Source organism: Frieseomelitta varia, unplaced genomic scaffold, assembly GCF_011392965.1.
Source record: "Frieseomelitta varia isolate USP_RPSP 00005682 unplaced genomic scaffold, Fvar_1.2 scaffold_275, whole genome shotgun sequence".
Taxonomy (NCBI): Eukaryota; Metazoa; Arthropoda; class Insecta; order Hymenoptera; family Apidae; genus Frieseomelitta; species Frieseomelitta varia.
In genome coordinates this window covers 1,034,408-1,057,919 of record NW_025110007.1, presented here as the reverse complement: position 1 = coordinate 1,057,919, position 23,512 = coordinate 1,034,408, and the positions used below count along the sequence as shown (strand labels likewise).

Here is a 23,512-nt window from a genome sequence, read left to right as displayed (position 1 = left end):
TGTTTGTCAATGAAACAACGAAACAGGCAAAATGTCTTACGCGAACTGTTTGACAGTTTCACTTGCAATTAGACGAAAATTGTATTATTCACCCGATTCTATAATGTCACTGCATTTCACGCGCGTTATTTCTATTCCAGGATATACACCAGCGGCAAGCAAAATTCTGTATTATCAAGTACAGAATGCAACGATAGAAACGGAAGTATCGATAGAGAGACTTGCAGCTCGACCTGTGTTCGCGAGCTATTATTATTACTGACGATCTATTAATAATAGATGAACTGAACGATTTTCTCGTTCGACGATCAACAGATTAATTACGTTTTCAAATTTCCCCGTGTATCTCGAAATCGGACAGCTATGATTATCGGGTGTTCACCTCCGGGCGAAACAGCTTCTCAAAAATTCACACTGTGCAAAATCTTTCACGGCTAAGCCACCGTTAATGGAAACGGTGTATCTTCGAAAAATCGCTCACGCACGCTCTCGGTGTGCGAGATGAAAGAGATGTGTATATTTGATAACGTCAAAGGCATTGTCAAATATTCCACGCATTTCAGCGGGAATAAATACGCTCGGCGATCGTGCGAATCGCGAAATTCCCCCCTCCCCCCCTCCTCTCTCCTTCCGCGCATTTTCGCGAAAATTTACGAAATATCCGTTTGGCAAGCGGAAGCATTTATTTAACCGGCGAAACGAGGGAAAAAGGAAAAGAAAAACGTTTGTATCAAACGCGTCACAGTACGGGGCAACAGTCAGGCTTTTGTTCCTGGCACGATCGTTGCAACGAAGCGAAAGTTCGTGTCCCTCTCTCTCTCTCTCTTTCTCTCTTTCTCTCTGCTCCAGCAGCCATCAACCCGAAAACTATCTGTCGCGTCGTGCACGTAACGGTCGTGGAAACCTCGGCTCTCGGAGAAACGGTGCAATTCGAACGGCGCGATCGTCTCGCTCCTTATTAAACTCGGCCACGAATGGATCGAGCCAGGCGCTAATTGTCTGCGAGGCCTCTTCCAGGCCGAGGAGGATCGGGGAATTCGAATCTGTCGACGAGCTGGAACCACTCGCGAAATTGGGCGAAAAATTTTTCGACGCGACGAAACTAATAATACGATGCATTGACACTGTGTCAAGACCAGATTCATCAATCTCTGAGAGATTCAAGTGCTCGAAAATCTGCCGAAATTCTGCAGAACAACGTTGAATGTCGCGTCATTGATTTCACTGGCAACAAATTCAGATTCTACATTTCTAATTTGAACGAAATACGAGAAAACGCTGCAGAACGTTGATCAAACTTGAAACACAAATACGAATATGTATTCGCAGAAGTTACAGTTGCGAACGTTCGAAGTAATCACGCACGATGATAATACAACCTCGATGACAAAATTCGCAAACACGCGCGTAAAAATTTACACTTTTCGTGCGATCGATTTACACTTTTCGCGATCCGAATCGCGAAGCTTTCACTGCTCTTATCGAGTAAACAAGTCAGCGACAAGAGAAGATACACGCGGAGGATGGTCGATTCTTCAGTCAAGGTCGCGAACTTTTACGAATCCTTTTCTAAATCCTGTAAGCCGGGGAGGCTGATTGTTCAGATGGAGGATGCTCGATCGCTTCTCAAGCGGGTATTCTGGTAATCCGGTTTAAAAAAATTGATTTTTTTACATTTTCTCAAAGTATATTCTTTCGAGAATCCCTTATGTAAAAGGGTGTGTTTGAATTCGTAAAATTAGCAAAGTTATAGATGTTTAAAGGAAACAATGTAACTTTTTGTACAACGGGTAACAAAAACTTCAAATGTGTTTTTCTCAAACATTTAATATTATTTATAAAATATTTAATATTATTTATATTATTATTTATTTTTATATTATTATTACTTTATAACATATTATTTTTTCTACTGCTCGAGTGATTGTAAGTATAAGAATATTTTTGTACAACGGGTAACAAGAATTTGAAATGTGTTTTTCTCAAATCCATACTTTTTGAACTGGCTGACTTTGAACTATCTCACGTTGACCGATTGACTTGAAATTTGGAGGAGACCTTCACCGAATGTCGCATAAACCATGGATTTCAAAATCTGATGTTTTCTTCTATTTTTTTTTTTTTTTTTTTTTTTTACCACCTAAAAGACAAAAAGCACAAGGAAATTCGATATTTTAACTTCAAAATGCTGCCATTTTTTTAATTCTTGAAATTTCGCTGTTTCCGTGGTTCATGCGACAGCCATATTTATACTAATTAAAATGCATTTTGGTTTTTTAGTTTCAAACAACCAGATGGACCAAAATCACGTTAGAGCCATTAGAGCCTGTTTTTAAAAACATGCTTTATCTAAGGCTGTATAATTTCCACAACTTTCATTAATTTCGTTAAAAAAAAAAAAAAAAAAATTGCAAATACTCTTCAAGTATGAATAAATCTGTGTGCGAAGACTGCATACCAAAATGTATCATGGTTTCTTTAGAGAAAAAAATACCAAAAAAGTCGATTTTTTTCAAGCCGGATTACCAGAATACCTCCTTAAGGGAAGTCGAGGCGCACGAGTGGGGGGAGTGGGTGTGTGTACACCTCCGGAGAATGTGCTTTCCCATGCAATCCGGTTCTGAACTTGTGTTTAGGTCGGCATCCGTGGCTCCCTTACTTCCGGTCGATCGCCTTTAAATCCCACAAAGAGAAACCTGCCACGCTTTGGCATCGTACGTGCCCGCCACAAATTGGATGTAACGTCATCACTTCAGGGGATTCGACGCTTATTATTAGCTGCATTATTGATTTCAGAGCGATTCCGTGTCAGAATCGTCTATCTCTCGTCTTGCGTATCGGGGCCTGGGGTAAAGGTTACCACCGTCCTTCCATAACGTTAACCTTCTAACGGTCGAGAGCCTCGGGGGCTCCTCTGATCTCCTACATTGTTCCTTTTAACAATATAGGATGGGGGATTTATTAATGAAATTAATATAACGGATCACTCTGTAAAGGAGAGCCGTGTAACATCGACTGGAAATATCGATCAAAGCTCGATAGTTCTCGCTTCTCTCGTCGGTTATCGAGGTCAGATATTATTTGGACGGGTAAATAAATATCGGAATTCACTGTTTTGCTCGACGTTCTGTGGTGTTGTAACTTTTATTGTAACGTTCAAAGCGAGTTAGAAGTTACATTTTAAAGGCGATGTTTCGTTTCTCAGGTATGTAAGTGACAGTTTGTTTCGAGCTTGATCTTGTTTGTCAAGTTTATTGAAAAGTAGGTCGTGTCGCTTTGAGTCAGATGCCAAGGAATCACGAAAATCAAAATAATACGAGATTCTCACTGATCTTGCGATTAAATCAAAAAGATCCTCGAACTTCGTAATTGTAATTCCCACTGTGGAATTGCCGAAACCGCTAAAAATTACAGCCAAATACGATAAAATCGCACTGGTTCCATTAAGAAAAATCACTGTAAGTAGCAATCACGATTGGTTGCAAACTGCAATCGGTCAATTATGCAGTCATTTATTTTTATACTATAATATACCTGTGATATATTTATTAAAATTTACTATAACATACCTATTAACTATAATTTTAATTAAATACAAATTAAATATCACTAAATATAATTACAGTATTATATAAATTTATAAAGTACTATTTTAATAGTACATAAATTTTAGTAAGTATATAAATTTTATAAAGTATTATATTAAAATTTATACTACAACATACCTATTAACTATAATCTTAATTAAAATATAAATTAAGTATCACTAAATATAATTACACTATTATATAAGTTTTATAAAGTATTATATTAAAATTTATACTACAACATACCTATTAACTATAATTTTAATTAAACATAAATTAAATATTACTAAATATAATTACAATATTATATAACATATCATAACAAATCTATCAGTTACCCTCGTCAAATATTTCTTACAAATCACATCTCGTATCTCGCACGATTAGCAAATGTTCGTCCCTGTGAACGAAGCACGCGTCCCAAATATCAAACAACCAGTCCCCCTTGTAGATTAAATTAAACATCACATTGTAATTTCACTCTTGGAAGCCTTTTTAAAACACCTCGCCCTTCAATCAACAACGCCCGGCAAACCTCAATTACCGAAACCGCCAAAAATTACAGCCAAACCCGGACGAAGTCATCCGGTGGTTCAATTAGAAAAACTACCGTAAATAGCAAGTTGTCGCGGCCGTCGCGGCAAAACCAGAACGGCAGAGATTGGCAAAGGGTTGCGAGGGGGGTTCGCAGCCCGGTCGGAGGCTACAATTTCAATTAAGAAGGCCGCGATAGAAGGCCTTCCGACGCGAACCGGAAGGGGGAAGACGAAGACAGCCGCGACACTGGCGCCGCCAGTTCCTTTAACGACGCCTGATACGAGGGATGACGCGTCGCGGGTTCACAATCAAAGCAAATCGACGCCATCTAATTGCCTTCATTAATCCGATTCGGTTTTACTTTAATTGCGTTAGCGCAGCCAGCCAGCCAGCCAGCCAGCCAGCCCGTACGCCACGCTCTGGATAACGAATTTACAAAGTCGACTTCGCCTTAGAAAAGAAAAATTACTCGAGGATTTCTCCGTGCTAACGAGGTAGATAAGCTTGTCGGAGGTTAGCGTCGGATTTTTCCGATACTATGCTGGATTATCGTTGAGCCACCCGTCCACTCGCCTCCCCCCCCCCTCCCCCCGCCGTTCACGGTTCTCGTAATCGCGCGTTGCATGATTGATTGTGTATCGCTCGATTATTCTTGAGCTTCTCGTCGCTCTCGTCGTTGAAATTCTTAAGAAGGCAGATTGCTCGCGAGTCGAAAATTCGCGAGTTTCTCTTCACTGGGTAATTACTAAGTGAAACAATATCGAATGAGATGGTTTTAACTTCACGCATAAATCTTTTTAAATCAACATGTGTAAATTCAATAAACGTTAAAATCCTTTTTATAGACCTATAGTATAGATTTCGAAAGATTTGAACTAAAAATTTCTTCATTTTATAATATAAATTGATTTATAAATAGTGATTGTGAATACTTGCGAAATTTATATAATATAATATAATATAATATAGTATAGTATAGTATAGTATAATATAATATAATGTAGTATAATATAATATAATATTATATAATATTATATAATATAAACTGATTTATAAATAGCCATCATGTATGAATACTTGGGAAATTTTTTTGCTTTCGAATAATTCCAGCGTCGTCCATCGGTCCAGCATCGTTTCTTTTATTTAATTGAATTTCACTACTAATAAATTAGCTCTGCGCTGGCGACATGCGAAACGTGAATCACGATTTGCGGTAGGTTCCTCTTCTTTAAACTTGATTTAAATCACGCAACGTATACTTGAATAGTGAAAGGATGGATAATGGAGAGCGCAGGGAAAAAAATTGAAGATAATGCGCGGCGAAGTGGGGATTGATGTTGCGTTTCATGTGTAAGTACGATTGTGAATGGTGATTTATGAATTCTTTTGATACGGCATAGAGATTAATCGGTGTGATTTTCTTCGCGAAAGAAAGGAGAGACAGATTCGTGAAGACCGTGGTGATATGTTTAGGAAAAAGTCAAGTAAACGTATAATGGAGAAATCATAATCATTTCATCTGCCAGACTAAAAATCAAAAGAAACGAAATGGTTGAACATGGCATACTGGCTCCGACATGGCGTGCTGGTTCCTTTCTTGTATGTTCGAAAAAACATCTCGCCTATGTCGAACAAATTTTTACGGAAACTCTCACAAATATGAAGTGAAATATTCCGCAGGCGCAATAACTCGAAAAACGAGAGGGCAACGATTTTCTGAAACTGGAAAATGAAATTTTACAAGTTATTCTATTCGGTCACTAAATAGATTTTTCAAAGAAACAACTATCTAATCCTAATTAAAAAAATTGTTTTATTCGGGAAGCTCTGTGTATTGGGGAATTCTGTATATTGCTAAAAGTAGGTAATGCTTTTATTATCTGCAATTTTGCAGATGCAACTTTTACTGTTGAAATTAATCGTTATTATAAATATATTTTATGATTAGGTATATTTCATGTGTTGTAAATTTCTGCAACGTGACATAATTTGAAATTGCGTCGTATAAAGTTGTTTTATTCTTTGAGTACAAGTAGAAATAGAAATCATTTAGTTAATTTTCTGTCTACAATTAACTTTCTAATCATTAAAAATATATTTAAAAAAGTTTTTTCTAAATATGCCTATCCAAGTATTATCTGTTCCTGCCAAATGTATGTTAATACGTTTCATGAAACAGAAATATTTCCAAAGGACTACTAATTGACAAAAATTTCGGCATACTCGATTAGCAGAGTATTCGAATAATGGAAGCTCAGAAGTAGGATTATCGTTGTATCGTATCCTTTCAAATTCAATGTCTATCGTTTTAGGTGACAAAGAATGCCCTGAAAATGTTACATCATTTTATCAACTTTTATGTTTCATCCGCCTAGATTTCATGGGAAAGCGAACGTAATACGCGTAACACGCGAAACTAACTAAATTTCTACAGAGTGAAGATAAAAAGTTTCATAATTATGTCATCTGGGAGCAACGTGAACGCATAAAACAAATCTCTATTTAAGTGCGTCCATGAAAAAAGCAACAGTCTGGTGACAATCTCAATGTCATTGAATTAAATATTCTTTAATTTCCACGTACACCTATGTCTTCAAACTGATTTCAAATTTGACCAAATGTAATCACGATACTTCGACCACATTAATCATATTAATGAAATATGAAAATGTTTCATATGAGATAATGTGGCGTAACATAACATAAAAATTGTGTCTACAATTATTCGAATACTTTCGCGAGTCATCGTCTTGCTAAAAAAAAAATCACAAAAAAAATATTTTCTTCCCAACGGTTATTTTTGATCCACACGTCGGGTGCAATGCTTTTCGCGTTTCAAAAAAAATCACAGTTCGAAATCACGCGAAGAATTTTCCAGGCAACTCGAGCGAAAGTAACAGGAATGGGTGGGTAAATTAGCAAAGCGAAACGACGACGTTTAATCGAGGGGAGACGAGGCGAAATCGTCGGCGACGCGTCCATTCTCAAAATCCCTTTCGCCACCGTCCGCTCGTTCCGTTTGTTCAATTGCGAACATCCAAACAAATTTCGAATTGCTCGACGAGCAACGGGGTCGGAGGTTCCAGGCCGGATGTATAATCGCGGCTGCGAGCAGGCGAGTTAATACAAACCTACACGCACGCGGAAATTTCACGTGAGTTTGGAACGCGTCGCGGCCGTGCGTGTTTCCCTGTTGATGCGATTCCCAACTTTTCCATCTCCGCGACAACCGGAAATTCGAACGAGGAATCGTCTGCTTAAAAGATTTTGTCAATCATTGGCTCGTGCTAGATCTTGGAAATTTAGTACGTGAAATAAAGTGAAATGAAACGAATGGATTTGACTGGAATTTTGACTGGAATTGCGTAATATAATTTGCAACTTTTGTAATTTAAAATCTGTGACGTTCGAGATATTTGGTAATTTGCAGTTCCAATCAAAAATTATCGATCCTTGATTTGGATGACTCAAGATGAATCAGTTGTGATATTTTTAAATTATATTTCAAGGACATTAAACATTTCTTGACGAAACTCGAACTTTTCGTTTCATCCTTCGTTCCCGCAAGAAAGAAAGAAAAAAAGAAAAAATACTGAAAGATTCATCTTGCTTCTTCTCTACTGATGAGCATCCCCAGGAAGAGAGAACGTTCTTTCGTCCGACCAGTTTGATGGATGCGAAAGACTTTTTAGAACGAGACGCTTAAGAGGATTTCCCAAATATCGAGTACCGTATTATGGTCAGCGTTGACCATAATGCAGTTGCGAGAATTTCTAAAATATCTCCCAAGAGAAGACAGTTTATGACAATATTGTTCCACGAGTCTGTAGTTGTTAATGTACGATTATCCGGTGTAATAACGGCCAACTACGAAATTTCCCTTAATTAGGCGATATTATACAGCGATTACGTTACTTCACATGTCGAAACGGCGGACAACAGGTGCTCGTTTTTGAATATCAGTACAACCACGTGAAATGTGAGCCGAAACTAATGTAAAAGTATAACGTTTTTATTGTTTGTCGTGGTTCATTCAAATGAACAGTGGCACACTTATGAGAATATTTTATGAATACATTATGCGTGTCATATATATATATATATATATATATATATAACATTAGGAAGTTTCATTAGCGATACAATGGGATATGATTATATATCGATCGTGTTTGAAACAAACCAAAATTACTTTCACCTACATTCGTCAATTTGGTAATATTTTCTTAACAAATTGACACTATTTTCTTAGTAAATATGCATATAAATAAATATTTTGCAACTTTAATGATACATCTTCAGATTAATATAGTTCTCGTATCTCGTTGCAATATTGAGATTTCGAAATATTTTATAATAATCATTATAAAATATTTATAATTATATTTTATAATTATTATAAAGTATTCATAATTATATTTTATAATTATTGTAAAATATATTTTTATTTATAATTATATTATTATTTATAATTGTTATAAATATTTAATAATAAAATATTTATAATTATTAAATATTAATTATTTATTATTATTAAATATTTCAAATAATTATAAAATATAATTATATAATAATTATATTTTAAATTAAATTAAATTAAATTATAATTTTATAATAATTACAAAATATTTATAATTGAATATTAATTATTTATTATTATTAAATATTTCAAAATACTGTATAACAACAGTGATTGCAAGAAGAAAAATGCTCAATAACAGTGTCTTTGCAGCGTTTTGTACGCGAGGAAGCTGCTAGTTCAGCGAGTGTCAGATTCTTGCGCGGAATTCCAAGCCGGGGATCCGTTTCGATTGGATCGCGATCTCCATTTTGTCAGACAGCCGCGAACTTGCGACAAACTTGTTTCACGGAAATTCGCGTAAACTCCGCGGCAACATAAATCAATTTTCAACAAGACTCCGTTACATCCAAGTGTAACAGAGGCAGCGGGTCAATTGGACGAGTTTACAACTTACAGCTCGTTATCATGGCAACGACGCGCTATTCGCTGTTGCTACGTTTTCCCAGACACTTCGATCAATTTGCAACGACACAACGACGATAGCAAATCTCTTCGAAACGTACGAATTAACGGCAAACTGACAAATGGAATATTCGGTGCTTTATGACGATGCAATCTGCCGATTTATACGTATATTTGAATTACTTTGTTCGATATCATTTCGATGAAATGAACGAGAGAAAGGTATGCTCGGTGTGTTACACGAAATAAATTGCTGTTCCATTCGTTATTTGTGGAATTTTGTGAGGATTCGTCGCGTTAAAATCACCTTTCGCGAGATGTTTCATTCCCGAGTAATAATGTAACGACGCGCAATACCGAGATATTGTCCAAATAAATAAATAAACTTTGTTTGTTGAATCAATTCGGCCCACAAAAATGGACCGATTGACAGACAAGCAATTAGAAAAACAATTCATTTCGCTAATAACGGTGGGTAAAGCGTAAGAACGTTCTTAAAAGATCGAGGAAAAGATCGGAAACGGATTAAAGAGAAATGAAACGATTCGTACGCGTACCACGTCCGAGAAATATCGCTGGCTCGGTTTTCTCATCGGGGACAACGTATCTTTCATAAATGTTTTAAACCACTTTCGTCGTTCCCTACGCACGATACTCTGAATGATTTAGGAGACGCTATCCGTTTCTTGTTCGAGAACGTTCCTCTGATAGGCTCTAAAAAGACAAATCTCATTGTTGCGCGCGTCTCCTCGTCGAAAGCGCGTTGAGTTTCAAAGTTGAACGTTGTTTCCTCTCTCGCGTTCGGGACAAAGAGGCAACACGACGAGGAGGAACATCTTCCACGCGTACAAAAAGGAAATAACTTTCAGAAGACGCGTAAAGGCAATTTTTTTTTTTTTTTTTTTTTCTTCAGGCACGAATTTTCTTTCGCCGCTTGTCCGAACGATTAAGCTACAAGGCGCTTTCAAGCAGTTGAAAGACACTTTCACCGATGCAAATGAGATTGAACGAAGGAAAAGAAGCGAAGCGCGATGATCGTCCAAGTGTTTGATCCTCTCTTTAACGAATCTCCTTTGCCTTAATTATGGTCGACGAAAATTTCGAACTCTAATTATTTTATCGATCGCCACTCTCGTTTCCGCGATAGTTCACTCGAGTTTTCGTCGTCGCGTGAAATCTCAAATTCATCCGGCTGTTCCACGAATCAGTCTGTATAAAAGTGGAATAGGAATTGTACGTTTGAAACGTTTGAAGAGACAAAATTGATCGACTCTGCGTTTCGAAGATTCATCCAGTTGATTTTCATAGACACGAGAGATGGTACTTCGATTTCTGTCAAAATATATAACTTCACATTCCTTTTCCAGATCAATCTGTCTAAAGATTTTTCAAAGATTTTAGTAGATTGTGATATTTAGTATTAACTCCTTACTGAGCGAGAATCAAGATTTATTATCTACGTCAAAACGTGTTTCGTACGTTAAAATTGAGAAAAAATTATCACTGTTTGTGTAACGTAACGTAATATTCAAATTCAAGTGACAAAAATTCGAATTTTAGCTTCCACTCTTCCAACATACAATGAGATTGATGTCTCTTCACGAATATAACAGAACTAAACTCATTCGAATAATTTCGTTTCGTTTTCATAATCTCGACGTGTTTTTTTTTTTTTTTCTTTCATTATTTAATTTCAAGCGCTATTACCTTCTGGAAACCGAATTATCTCGTTGCTTTCTCGCGACTCGTGGAAAATTTTACTTTGACAGAACGTATCAGCGAACGGGGAGATAAACGAAACGAAACGAAAAAGTTGGTGATTGGTTCAATTACCGAAATTAGAAAACAGAAAGCTAACGAGAGTTATCAAACAACGCGTGCAACTACTCGGATCCCATTGCCAGATTCGTCCAATTAAGGAATCCCATACGCGCAAATTTCGAATTACTTCGCCCAACATTCCATGGTTTCGCCTCGGAATATACTAGTACACCAGTCCTGCATCGAAATTAATACAAACAAACGCAGACCGCGCCTGTACACGAGAGATGGTATTTAACGAGCAACCATACGATCCTACAGGAGCTACCAAAAATTGATAATAGAAATTCAACGATGTAAACTGTTTACATGAAGGATGAAATGTATTTTAAAATTGCTATGGCAATTCTGCCTTTAATTTTAGAGTGTAACTTGTTCATCTTTAGGGAAATTTTCTTTTTTTTTTTTTTTTTCTTTAAGGAAGAATTACTTTCTTAGAAAAGAACTTTTTTGGAAAATTTGAAGAGACGTCATTACATTGTGCTCACGTGCTCTTTAATTAACTTAAGAGTTCAAGAGTCCAAGAGTTCAAGGATCCAAGAATCCAATAATCTAAAAATCCAAGAATTTAAAGAATCCAAGAATCCAAGAACTTAAGAACCCCAAAAATCCAAGAATCTAAGGATCCAAGAATTGAAGAACATGATCTATTTATTTTACTTTCTCTTTCAGTAGAAAATTTGCTTTTTTTTTAAATTTTTATACCAACTATTCTTACTGGGTATTTCAGAAAAATTTCTTTTCTAGTGTTAAATAACAGAGAATTCTAAATAGTTTTCAATTTAGAGTGTGACACTTAGTGTCACTTAGTTATTCTTCGCCTTAATACTCCTACAGCTCATCTATGCGACAAATAATTTCTCATTTCTCGTTTATATTCTTTCTTTAATCCTTCGGTTTATTTTCGAAAGAACTAAGCAAATGAGAACCAGTATTTACCCTGACAAGAGTGTACTGAAGATTTAATTCGAACGTAGTTGTTTGTCGTTGCGTTAGGTTGTTTATCACCAACTGGCGACTTTACGAGCACTTCATTATATAAACTTCACCGTTGGTAATAAGCCGGCGAGAAAGATGAGATTACACGAAAAAAGAAATAATACATTAATTGCAATTTGTTTTTGTTCACCTTCGTTTCAAATTAACCGGAGAACCATTTGTTTACTGCGTCCCGATATCTTTACACTTTCGGAGAACAGTATTTCACTAATATTTTAAATTAACAAATCCGATTCGATTGTTGAGTCCATTCAATTTCTCTATTCGGTTACAAAATTTATTATTATACGTTTAACACTTTTCACGTGTTTCAACCGTTTGATAGTTTGAACAGTTAACAGTCAAAAAAAAAATTCACTGCATTTTAAAAATTCAGACTATTTTAAATATTACTTTTTTCGTCGTAGGAATTGCCAGACATAAAATTTTACTAGACAAATTAAATGAAATTTAAAACCAATTTGACGTGAGTACTCATCAAATTAAGCAAATAGTATCGTTGAGAGAATGCTATTCTACACACCAAAGATCGATTAATAAACCTTTCTTAAATTTCTCTTAAACTTACACATCAAAACCCCTCTGTCCCAGTTAATTCTTTCACCGACACGCGACATTAAACAGCGAAACGTCAAAGAGGTATATGCCATCAATTTCAATTTGACTCAACCTGTTACGTGCACGCACGTTAATCGTAACATACACGTGTCGCGTAGAAACGAAGCCGGGAGCGGCAAAACGCGCTGGCGCTCGCGAGAAACGGAGGGAACTCGATGGAAGGATTTGTTGTAAGGGTTACCGTTACTAAAAGTCGGAATCTAGGATTAGTACGTAGGTAGCCGGGGATAATGGATTATCAGACAGCGAGATTAGTAAGTGGCTTTGTCGTAATTGCAGGAGAGAAACGGTCGCGTTCGTTTGTCAGCAAGGGATGTCTTTAATATCAGGCTGGCAACCCTCTCCCCCCCCCCCCGCCTTTCTCTCTTTTTCTGTTCGTCTCTCTGTCTCCGGCAGACTTCTCTCGCACGTAATACCGCACATACCGCGACGTCGCCAGTAGCAATGAAAAATTACCTGCCCTTTGTCGAAAAGGAACGACACCAAAGCTCCCCGGGATGATGAAAAGGAACGAGGATCATGGTCCCCCGCGCCGCTTCGCGTCCTCCTTCGCGTCCTCCTGTCGCGTCAGCACTCCCGCCGAGACTTTCGAATTTTCCACCTCGCCCTGTCGTTTCCTTCTCACTCGGCCCCGGCTCACCCAACTGTCCGTGTTTGGTTGTTTCGTCGCACTTTTTCCTTGAAAGGAATAGGTCCCGTTAGATTGGATTAGATTTTGAGAGATGCTGAGACGGCTAATGGGGATAATCGTTTCACTTCGCTCGGGGGGCTGGCGTTGACGAGAATCTGTGTAACGCGAGCGCTTGTGTAGAGTGTACTTATTGAAGCAAGTGTAAAACTTCAGGCTTTTAAATGAAGTTTAGTGAAGAAAAGAATTTCTCAACTAAGTAGACAGCAGAAATTTGTCGTGGGACAAATAGCTATAATATAATTGGAGTTCGTTTATACAGGGCGAGTCGCGTAATTTGCACGTTTGGAATAACTTTTGAATTACGTGTCCAATGAAAAATTGTTTAATACAAAAGTTGTATGGTCTTAAGGGAAGCAAAGTGTCAATTTTCTGTGGATTTTAAAATTTCCGGGAGGCATCTTTAATTTTTTTCTTAATTGGACCATATATCATAAATGGAAAGGGTTATTAAATTCCAAGTAAAAAAAAGTAGCCACGTTGGTTTTAAACATAATGGTTAAGGAAACATTTTACGATAATTTGTCTCGATTATGACTTGTACTTTGTACTCTTTTTTATGATTTATGATGAATTAAAAGGAATAAAAATGAACACGCCCAAAAAATTGACACGCCATATTTTGCCTTAGTTTTAAAACCATACAACTTTTGTATGAAACAGTGTTTCATTAGACGCATAATTTAAAAGTTATTTCAGGTGTGTGTTCAGTTCAGATTCAAATAAGCGGATTCAATCACTAAGAGTTTCTTTAACCAGCTACTGACTGAAATTTGTGTCAAATGAATGGAGTTGTACTACAAGTTAAGAACAAACTATAGAAATCTTTGATTAACATTAAATTAGGTCATAATTCCTGTGACGTGTTCATGGACACGTGCGATCTCTTTAATTTCAAACGTGCACATGACACAAAAGCCTCCATCGACGTTTCCTCTCACGCATGTCACGCGAATAAAATTTTCGAATAACAAGACCAATCACAGTTTACCAGCGATTTTCAGATTTTTGTATCTTTTATTCCGGACGACGTCCAGTCGCGATCGTTTGTTGCGTTCAGAGACTGTCGTGAAAAATTCATGGTAGAGCTCTCTTCGCCTAATAATACATGTCGACATTTATTGCACCGCGCATCGGTACATGATGCGCTGGCAAAGCCGTTTACCTTGTATCGCATCGTCGATATCGACGTTACGACGACACGACGGTCAATTTTCGTGCGGCCGTTCGGTGAAGTTTTAACGAGAAAATGGCGGCAGCAGCATTTCGAAGGCGGCCCGATTTCGAATTAACTTTCAAATTGCCTGTTAACGAATGGTTCAACTTTGGATTAAAAATGAGCAACTTGCCGCTCCGTTATTTCACTCGTCTCCGCTATTGTTTCTTGAATTAAATCGCTATCCCGCGGGAAAATGAAGTCCACGAATGAATCCAGGCCCGATTAAATGTGCTTCTTCCTGTTTGAAGAAGCTGAAATTAATTTGCCTTGTCTTGGAAAGGGAGTTTTAATTTCCGAGCAGTATCATCGGGTTATACATTGTGTAATTTATGTTGAGCTACAAAAGTTTTAGATGTTTAATTCGATTAATTGTGTTTTACATTTTTTGCGATGAAAAAAAATTAATTGTTAAAGAAATAAAATTTTCTAAGTTATATTCTATACAAAATTATATAAAAGTTAAATATAATTTTTATATAGTGTAATTAAATATAATATTGATTTAATATAATAAAATACAATTAATTTTATATAATGTAATTTTTATACAAATTGTTTTTACACTTGACGAAGAATATAGAAGTCGTACGAAATTTCTTGAAATACTTCTTCAAAATAGTTTCCATCATTTGTGAAACTATTCTGTTACTAATTGTTTTATCATTAACGTTGTTGTTTCAGTTTCAATTTCATCTGTACGAGGAACACATGGCATGGAGATTTTCTTTTGAACGTTTGATTACACATGGGATTGTTTACAAACGCAGGAATTTTCACGAGTCAAAAAAGGATAAAAGTAGAAGGAAAAAGGAAAAATTCGATCCAAAGGAAAGAATTGAACGATCTCGGAGAGCGTCTTTCAAACTTTTCATTCACTCCGTCGAGTAATTCATGGACTCGATCGTTCCCCGATATTTTCCCTTAATAAGCGCAATTTTCTTAATAAGATCCTAGATAATAAGCAAATAAGAATCTAGCACTCTGAATCTCTTCCTTTTCAGCACAAATATTGAGGGATATTCATTCTCGTATTAATGGATCAACGAAACTGGCAAATGAGATAAATCGTTTGCAAAAGAAGAAAAAGAAAAATCTAAACATGAATTAAACTAGAATTAAAAGTACAAATTTGCACACGCTTGCGTATGATAATGATAATATTCATTAAATATCCAAACTGTGAAGCTTTCTATAATATTTAGTAGATAAAGCAATTTTCTATCGAGATTCGATTTTTCTGAATTAATTAATATTTTTAAGTTCGTGGCCTACTATTTTTTTAAATTTAATTAAACTTGATTAATTTAAAAAAAAAGAAATAGATTCTAAACGCCTGTAGAATATTATATATTCAATCTCCTGCATACTACACTTCAAATTTGCCACGAGTATATAAAAATTCTTTATCCGCTAATAACCTGTTGCAATAATTAATACGATCGCAAATAGACGACAGTGATATTAAATTAACACGTGCCAAATGCAAAATGTCTAATTGAATATATATAATTATATTAGGATGGGTCGTATATAATTAATCGTAAATTGTAATAGCGCATTTAGAATATTTGTTCGCCCCCAATTCATGCTCATTTATTACACTAATGCTCGTACTTCATTGAACACTACGATATGAATTTGATCGAAATAGAGCGGTGAGAGAGGCGGAGGCGAACGAGCATTCGTTCGTTTAGTTTAATCATAAGATACCATTAAATAAATCGATCAGAAAAATCGGCCTAGTTTCCTGTCTCGAATAAACGAGCCTCGATTAACCAAGCCGTAAGTCGCGTTTCCGATGAACGATCGATTAGCAGCGATCGATGGAGAAGCGCGGCGCGATGAATTTTCGCGAGAACACGAGAGACCCGTGTGAAAAATCAAATTTCGCTTGAAAACTGCGTTAAAATTCAGCGTCGAATTCGGCCAGGCGATATTTCGTTATTAACGGATCAGGGGGCACGTTCATGAAATGTGAAATCGAAATTGTTGTTTATCGAAGCTAAAATTGAAAGCCTGATCGCTATGAGGACGTGTCACCGATGTGAAAACAGTGAAGCAGGACCGTTTAAATTAGCCGGCGTTTCGTTAATTTCGGGCAAGTACACGATTGTAATTAATCGGAGCCTAAATTGCAAAATGCGTGATCGGAATATATCAATTGCTGTCTCGACGAGTAAACTGCACGTTGTAAGAGTCCGACGTATATATATATTTGTGCTTGACGCGCGATGTTGATTTTCTTCGTAAATTTACGTTATTGAAATTAAATTACATTAAATATGTATATGCTCATGTGCTTACTTATATTATACCATATTGAACTTTATTATTGAATTTTGTTTCAATTTGTGTGTTCCAACTCTCGATGGAAAAATTTCTGCAATCACGTAATATGATACAATTAATTTTTTTTTAATAAAAATAACATACGGAAAAAAATAAGGGATCCTTCAATGAAAATGTTGTTGCCTACGTCGATTCGTCAATAAAAATGTTCAACAAAAATATAAAACTGACTGAATGACTCATCTTTCATCTGTTGATTACTATATATTCTCAACTACTCGTCACGAAGACTGACACACTAAGAAAATAAAATCAGACGCATCAAAATCGCATCAAAATCGCGATTAAGAAAAAAAAAAAAAAAAAAAAAAAGAAATGGACTTGCACAGCTCGGTCTCGATCACAGGAGATCAAACCGAGAAGGAGAGGGTTTTTGTTAGCACTTCTCTCTCCATTATCACCGAGTCATTTGCGATCTCAAACGGTGTCTCCTCCTGGATCCAACAACGAACGCCCGTTCGAGCACGTGAAACGAAAGAGCGCGTGTTTGAACGCAGTTTGAACAAAGTAGGGAAAAGCATGATAAATCGTTTATACACTGCGACTATCGCATGGCGTATCTGCTGTCCGCCGTGGCACAAGACCTACCAGCAACTTACCACCAGTAGTAGAAGGATCGTGTGCGTTGTGTTTCCTCCACCTCCTCTCTGTCCAACACCCTCCTTTCTTTCCCGCTTCTTTCGCCCTCGCCGGCTCGATCCTTTCTCCACCGACCGTACTTTATCTCTGTTTATTCCACTCGTTGTTGCGTAATCGCAACATTTTCTTATCGCTGGAAATTACACACGACGCGAGCGCGCCACGGGATAATTGGTCGCATTTGTTCGCAAAGATAACGCGTGATTCGCGGGCTGTTTCTCGCCGTGGCGACGTGCCCTAACATAGTAGTTCGGCTCTCGCCGTCGATAGACATCACGGATATTCCATTTCTGGCGAGAGTTTCGTGCTAATAATTGTTTCATGCAGATCGATCCCGTTTCATGCGGCACAGATCGCCGGCCCTGGATTCGAGTGTCCCACGCGATCCACGAAATGTAACACGATCGAGTCGATGGTGAGAAAGAGGGGGCAATTCCGATGGATTTATTCGCTTGGAATAAGTGGACCGTAGGATATTTGCGTATTCGTGCAGAAATGCGTGCTGCGTTTGATATTGCCTTATTTCGTTATGTGTTCCTCGGCATTTGTATACGTATGAGTGTGAGTGGAAGGTCCTGTTCTGGTTGAGATGCACGCATGTCGTGCGAATATTTTCGTTATGTTTCACGATGAAAAAATTTCTCGCGCAGTTCTACTACTGGATATCAAATACAATGCGAATGTACGTAAGAATACAAATTTACATAAAAATTTGCAGTTCATTTCCGTTCAGTTCTAAGCACTTCATTTTACTAACAGCTGCAACTTCTGTTTTAAAATATAATTAGGTCTTCTATTCAGGTATCCTAGTTTCTCGTTCTTAGAATGCAACCACTCAGGGTTTAGACTACAGCCACTCTAAAATTTGAAGATTTTATCGACTCATGCGACTATTGCATGCAACAGTGCTAAATATCAGAGATTAACGACTGAGATCGAGAAACGAATAATCTCGTTGAGCGAAAAAGAAACGAAAAAAAAAAAAAAGAAACAAGGGCAGAAAAGCGTTAGTTCTACTCTGTTTAAACAACGTTCTTCTTATATAATGTCCTTTGGAAAATGCAAATACCAGAATTTTAATGAGGTGTTTTTCGAATAGTTGCCGTGTAAACTCGTGTAAACTCCCTTGCATAGGGAATGCAAATATGCAATTCTAGGACTTGGGGGAAACCAAACTCGCAATCCTATAATCTCTCTTTAAAGTCTTGAGTTCTCGTGGCTTTGCAACAGTAAACTATTTGAGTCTTAGCTGTTTCGTGGCTTGCTTTGGCACACACCGATTGTTGTTCAATGAGCATATAAATACGGCCATTTTGTAGTTTTGTAAAAACGTCGAATATATTAGAATATTTATCAGTTGTCGTGCAAAATTGACTAGGTATTCATGTAAATTTAAATACATGGACTACAATTGGAGATAACGAAACAAGTCAACAAGTCTCTTTTTCACGTCCACTGTTCTTCGAAGAAGAACATGTGATTAAAGTGACTATAGCGATCTCATAAAAAGAAGTCTCCACGCTACGAAAAGTTCGAAACTTAAGGACTGTCAATTTTGAATGAAACCACATTTCCGCGACAGATACCGAACAATTATAATTTAAATCACACGATTCACGTGTCTGTTTATCCTTTGATGGATGATGTACATCGGTGAAAAATTTATTTCTTTTTTTTTAACAAAACTCTAACTAGTTTCACTCGTTCTATAAATACGAATGCAAAAAGATGATTGAACCGCTGTATGAAATAATCCGTTTGAAAATCCAATGAACTTTTAATGCATGCGGCAACGAGCGAGCCTCGATGAAAAGCAAACGCGGCAATGAGTTTAATATCGCGAGAGAGGATCGGGTTCATATTTTTGGTCTAACCGGCCCCGATTTCCCCTGACATTCTCCGTCAGCCGTGGATACGCTGTCAAGCGTCGCGTGCACGATTATACGAGCAAATACATCACGAAAATGATTTTTCTCGGCCATTCTACACTTCACCATGTGCCATGCCGTATCGTTGGGATGACGTTATCGAACGAGCCAACATCGCCTTTTAAACATCGTAAACATCTCCAGTGTCCATCTAGGAAGACAGAATATCCACGTGTGTACATATGTTCGCGCCGTCGAAAAAAAAAAAAAGAAAAAAAGAGTGATATACACGTTGCGAAATTTAAATTAAATTAAAATCAAATCCAATTGCTGAATTTTGAGAAATATTTGAAAGAACAAAGTCTGAAGGTATGGTATTTCGTTAATAAAGTAACATTGAATGCACTGCCAACTAATTACAGGGATATTTTCGTCGAAAGTTCTGAAAACTGGCAATTATTAAAACGTGCAAATAGTTGAAATTAAAACCGTTGAAACAATGTGTAATATGTTTTATATTATACGCTTCGCATTATGCTAATTTCATTTGCGTTGCATACTTTCCATTTGAAACGGCAGTATTTTATTAACGACGTTCCATCGGAAGAAACTTTCGTAACGAATCTCCGCCTTTTCGACGAAAATATTTATACCAGAACACGTTGGGGCGTGATAAATTTTAAAACGCAAATTTCAACTTTTTCGAAGGCCGCGCCTTTCAATTTCGGTACCGACACATCGACGCTACTTTTACGTCGTCCAGCCACAGTAAAAGCATCCCGCGAAAGACTCGAGAGCGAGACTACCTTGCACTCTTCATTCTCGAAAAATATTAGTTACGTGTTTCAGCCGAATTCTGGCGAGTTCCTCCTCCCTCCCTTTTCGAGAAATAGCAGCAGTTCGCTCGCCTTTTACACGCAAACAATGCGAGAATTGCCGGTGGATCGGAAGAAAGGCTCGAACGATCGTTTCGTTTTGCTCGTTTCCCTCGCTGTTATTTTCAGATTCCCTTTTACTTGGGAAACGGCCGTGGAATTCGCGCCAGACACGTTGGGCGTTCCTCTAGCTTCGCCATTCTTCAGTAACGTGCGCGTCTCTCCTTCTCAAGAAGAACGAGCCAAAGGAATTGGTTTTCTTGTCCATTTCCTCCATCGACACCCCTGGATCGGGGTATCCTTGCACGCTCGGTGGAGGAAAAGAAGACTGAGGACTATTCAATTACGGGGCCACGGGTCAATTGACGCCAGCTCGCGAAACGCGATCCTTGAATTGCTAATGGAATAACTTTGAATCTTCCCTTCGAAAGGATTCCAGATTGATACTGGCGATATGAGAATTTTTCGCTCGATTGCTTCGATCGCTCCGAGGGATGAAACTTTCTTTCTTTTTTTTTTTTCGACGAAGCGTGCGAACGAGTTGACTCATTGTTCACGACGGAGCTTCAACTTTCTGCAACGTTGTGTAATTTCAAAGTTGCACGTAGATATACGTTTTCAAACTATTCTTCGGCACACCATTTGCGAAAATAATAGAAGAGTGTCTTTAATCTTGTCAAACAAAATTATTCTAGCCGTGGGAGATTACTGTAGAAAGATTTGCGACAATGGAACCATTTAAATTGTAATTTATCGGTTGATATCAAATTACTAGAATTACTCTCTTTCTTACATTCTAGAAATGATCTCAAAACAATTTACTATTATTCAAGAAGTCGATAGTTAAGAATACCAGGCCGAGTTCCAAACATTTGATAATAAATCGATGAACTTTCATTCGTTCCAAAAGGAACCGAAGGGAGGAACATTGCACGAAGCGGAGATGTTCCTCCACGCTTTTGAGACAGAGATCTGGTCCTCAGAGAAGGACAGGATCAACGCGATTAATAAAGAAACGCCCCAACAGTTGGCAAAGAAATATAAAAAGCGAACGCGAAGCTAAATCCTCGCGAGCGTAGCGAACGGCTATAATTAATTCGTTAAAACACGATGCTGCCACGTGAAATAAACCACGGTGGCGTGAAACGAAATTGAAAAACTCGGCACATAATCCGTCGGCCTTTCGCTGTCACGCCGCAAGAGAAGCAAGCTGTCCCGATTGCTACTGGAATTCCCGGGCTGTCCGGCACGGGCTGACAGGCCGACTAGGATATCCTTTTAACCCTGGTAAACCCAGGCAAATAACCAGCCCGGAAGTGAGCGAAGGAACCTCCAAGTAGGCGCCGCTTGTTTTTCCTCTTTTGTTCAACGTATCACTGGCCTCGGAATATAAATCGTTCTCATCGATTCAGCGACAGCTTCTCGACGCGGTGGCCCTTAAGGGAGAAAAATCTGCCAGCGAGAGCGGAGAACACCGGTATCGATCAACGGTTATCACTTAGCGTCAATTTCATCTTGCCTCCCCCCGGTGATTTATCGCATCGAGGGAGAATATTGCGCCGTGTCCAGCACCGTGTACAACAGCCGCGGAGCAGCTTATAAATTCTCGCGAGAGTGCGCGTCGCGTGATTACCGGTCGTCGGGGGTGTCGAAGTAATTGATCCCTTGCCAGAAAATTCAACCGTAGGAGCTGGAAATGAAAACGGATCGCGTTTCGTTGTTGTTCTTTTCGTCTGTTTCCCTTTCGTGTCGATTCCGCCGAAACAAATTGGCAGCTTCGGCTGGTCAAGCGTGTAGTCACTTGTTGGCAACGGATCGATGTTAATCGGTGTTCTGGTACTCGTTTGAAGGTGCTGCTGGTGATTTGTGGAGTATAAATTATAGGAAATTTGTGACAATTTCCTCTTGTAACGAACAGACTCGTGGAAGCGAATCAATTTAGATAGGGAAAAGGTCTAGAGTAAATAATATTCGTCGAAACGTGAAAAAAAAGTTGCGATGAACGTGGGTCGAAAAATTAATAATTTCAATGTCTGTAGAAACGAATTTCTTTGCTTCGAGAAACTATCATACTGTATGTAGTGGTTTACCTTTTTTCTGATTACAAAATGTCTTCTACATGCTTGATACCTTCGTATTAAAGAATCACGTGCTCTCTCGAAGATTCCCCGGATGTATTTTAATTTTTTCACAAGCATTTCAACCCATATAAAAATAAAAAATCGTTTATAACCTTGAAATTATTAATTTTTCGACCCATGTTTGTTGGGACATTATTCCATGTTTCTATTCATCCTGTATAAATTATAAATTACGAATAATCCATAGATTAAATCGTATGGAATTATAAGAGCTTTTTTTTCGTTCTCGAGAGGAGAGTGTCTGAGATTCGTAAACCTTTATTCTTATGAATGTTTCATCGCAAGTTCAGCTGCGTTTTCTATTATAAAGTTGAACGATGGAACGAGTGTTCGGATCTCTCTCTCTCTCTCTCTCTCTTTCTCTCTCTAGCTGCCTTATTTCAAAATTCCAGAAATTCCGCGGAAATTCTTCGTCGATTTCTCGAATTTCAGCGTTAACAACTTACGTGAGTTAAAGACCGCAAGTTTTCCCTCGTCTTTCCATTTTTCGCCTTCGGGGAAATTAATAAAATGGCACGGGAATATTCGCAAGACCCTAAAAGGTATGCTATCGTGGCTTTTTTTTTCCTACCTTCGTCGAAGAATTTACGATAAAAATAAATCATTCGAATTTTATGACACGAGATTTTAAACTCGTTTAGTCGAATTGTACTCCTTCACTGTGCTCAATAAATAACAAAGGACGTAAAGTGAACGATTTCAAAAATAATTACACCTTCATCGTATCGAGGTTTACTACTACGTTTGATGTCAAACATAAAAAAATATAACAAAATGACAACAATTGCGTTACGTGCAATGACGTAAAATTTATATCGTACTTGAAAGGATTAAAGTGAGAAGAATATTAAACTTCACTTTAATTCATAAGTCGAAATGTGTTTCAAATACGATTAAACTGAAACACGTATTAAATGTATAACAACGTTAAGCGATAAGAAAGAAATAATCGCGACTCTTTGTCATATCAGAAAGCTTTAGCATTTCATTGCTTAATCTCTTACGCACAAACTACATTTAAGAGCCAACGTAATACAAAGGAATTCCGTTCCGTGTGATTCCGCGATATTTGCGAAAATGTGCGCGCCGACTCTCGTAGGATTTCCAGGGGAAAAATATTCCCCGTGTCCCGTAAATTCATTTCAACTGTCTTTGATCCTAAAGAATTGAATCGGACTTCAAATGCA

The 23,512-nt window shown here is 37.6% G+C and overlaps 1 protein-coding gene across 1 annotated transcript in view; it reads right to left on the bottom strand.

Moving 5' to 3' along the window:
• Positions 1–23,512, bottom strand: part of LOC122529012 — a 130,144-nt gene that overhangs the window by 88,129 nt on the left and 18,503 nt on the right. Inside the window, exon 2 of the mRNA XM_043654725.1 lies at positions 13,003–13,224. Within this exon, the coding sequence (XP_043510660.1) occupies positions 13,003–13,224 (222 nt within the window). The remainder of the gene's footprint in view (positions 1–13,002; positions 13,225–23,512) is intronic.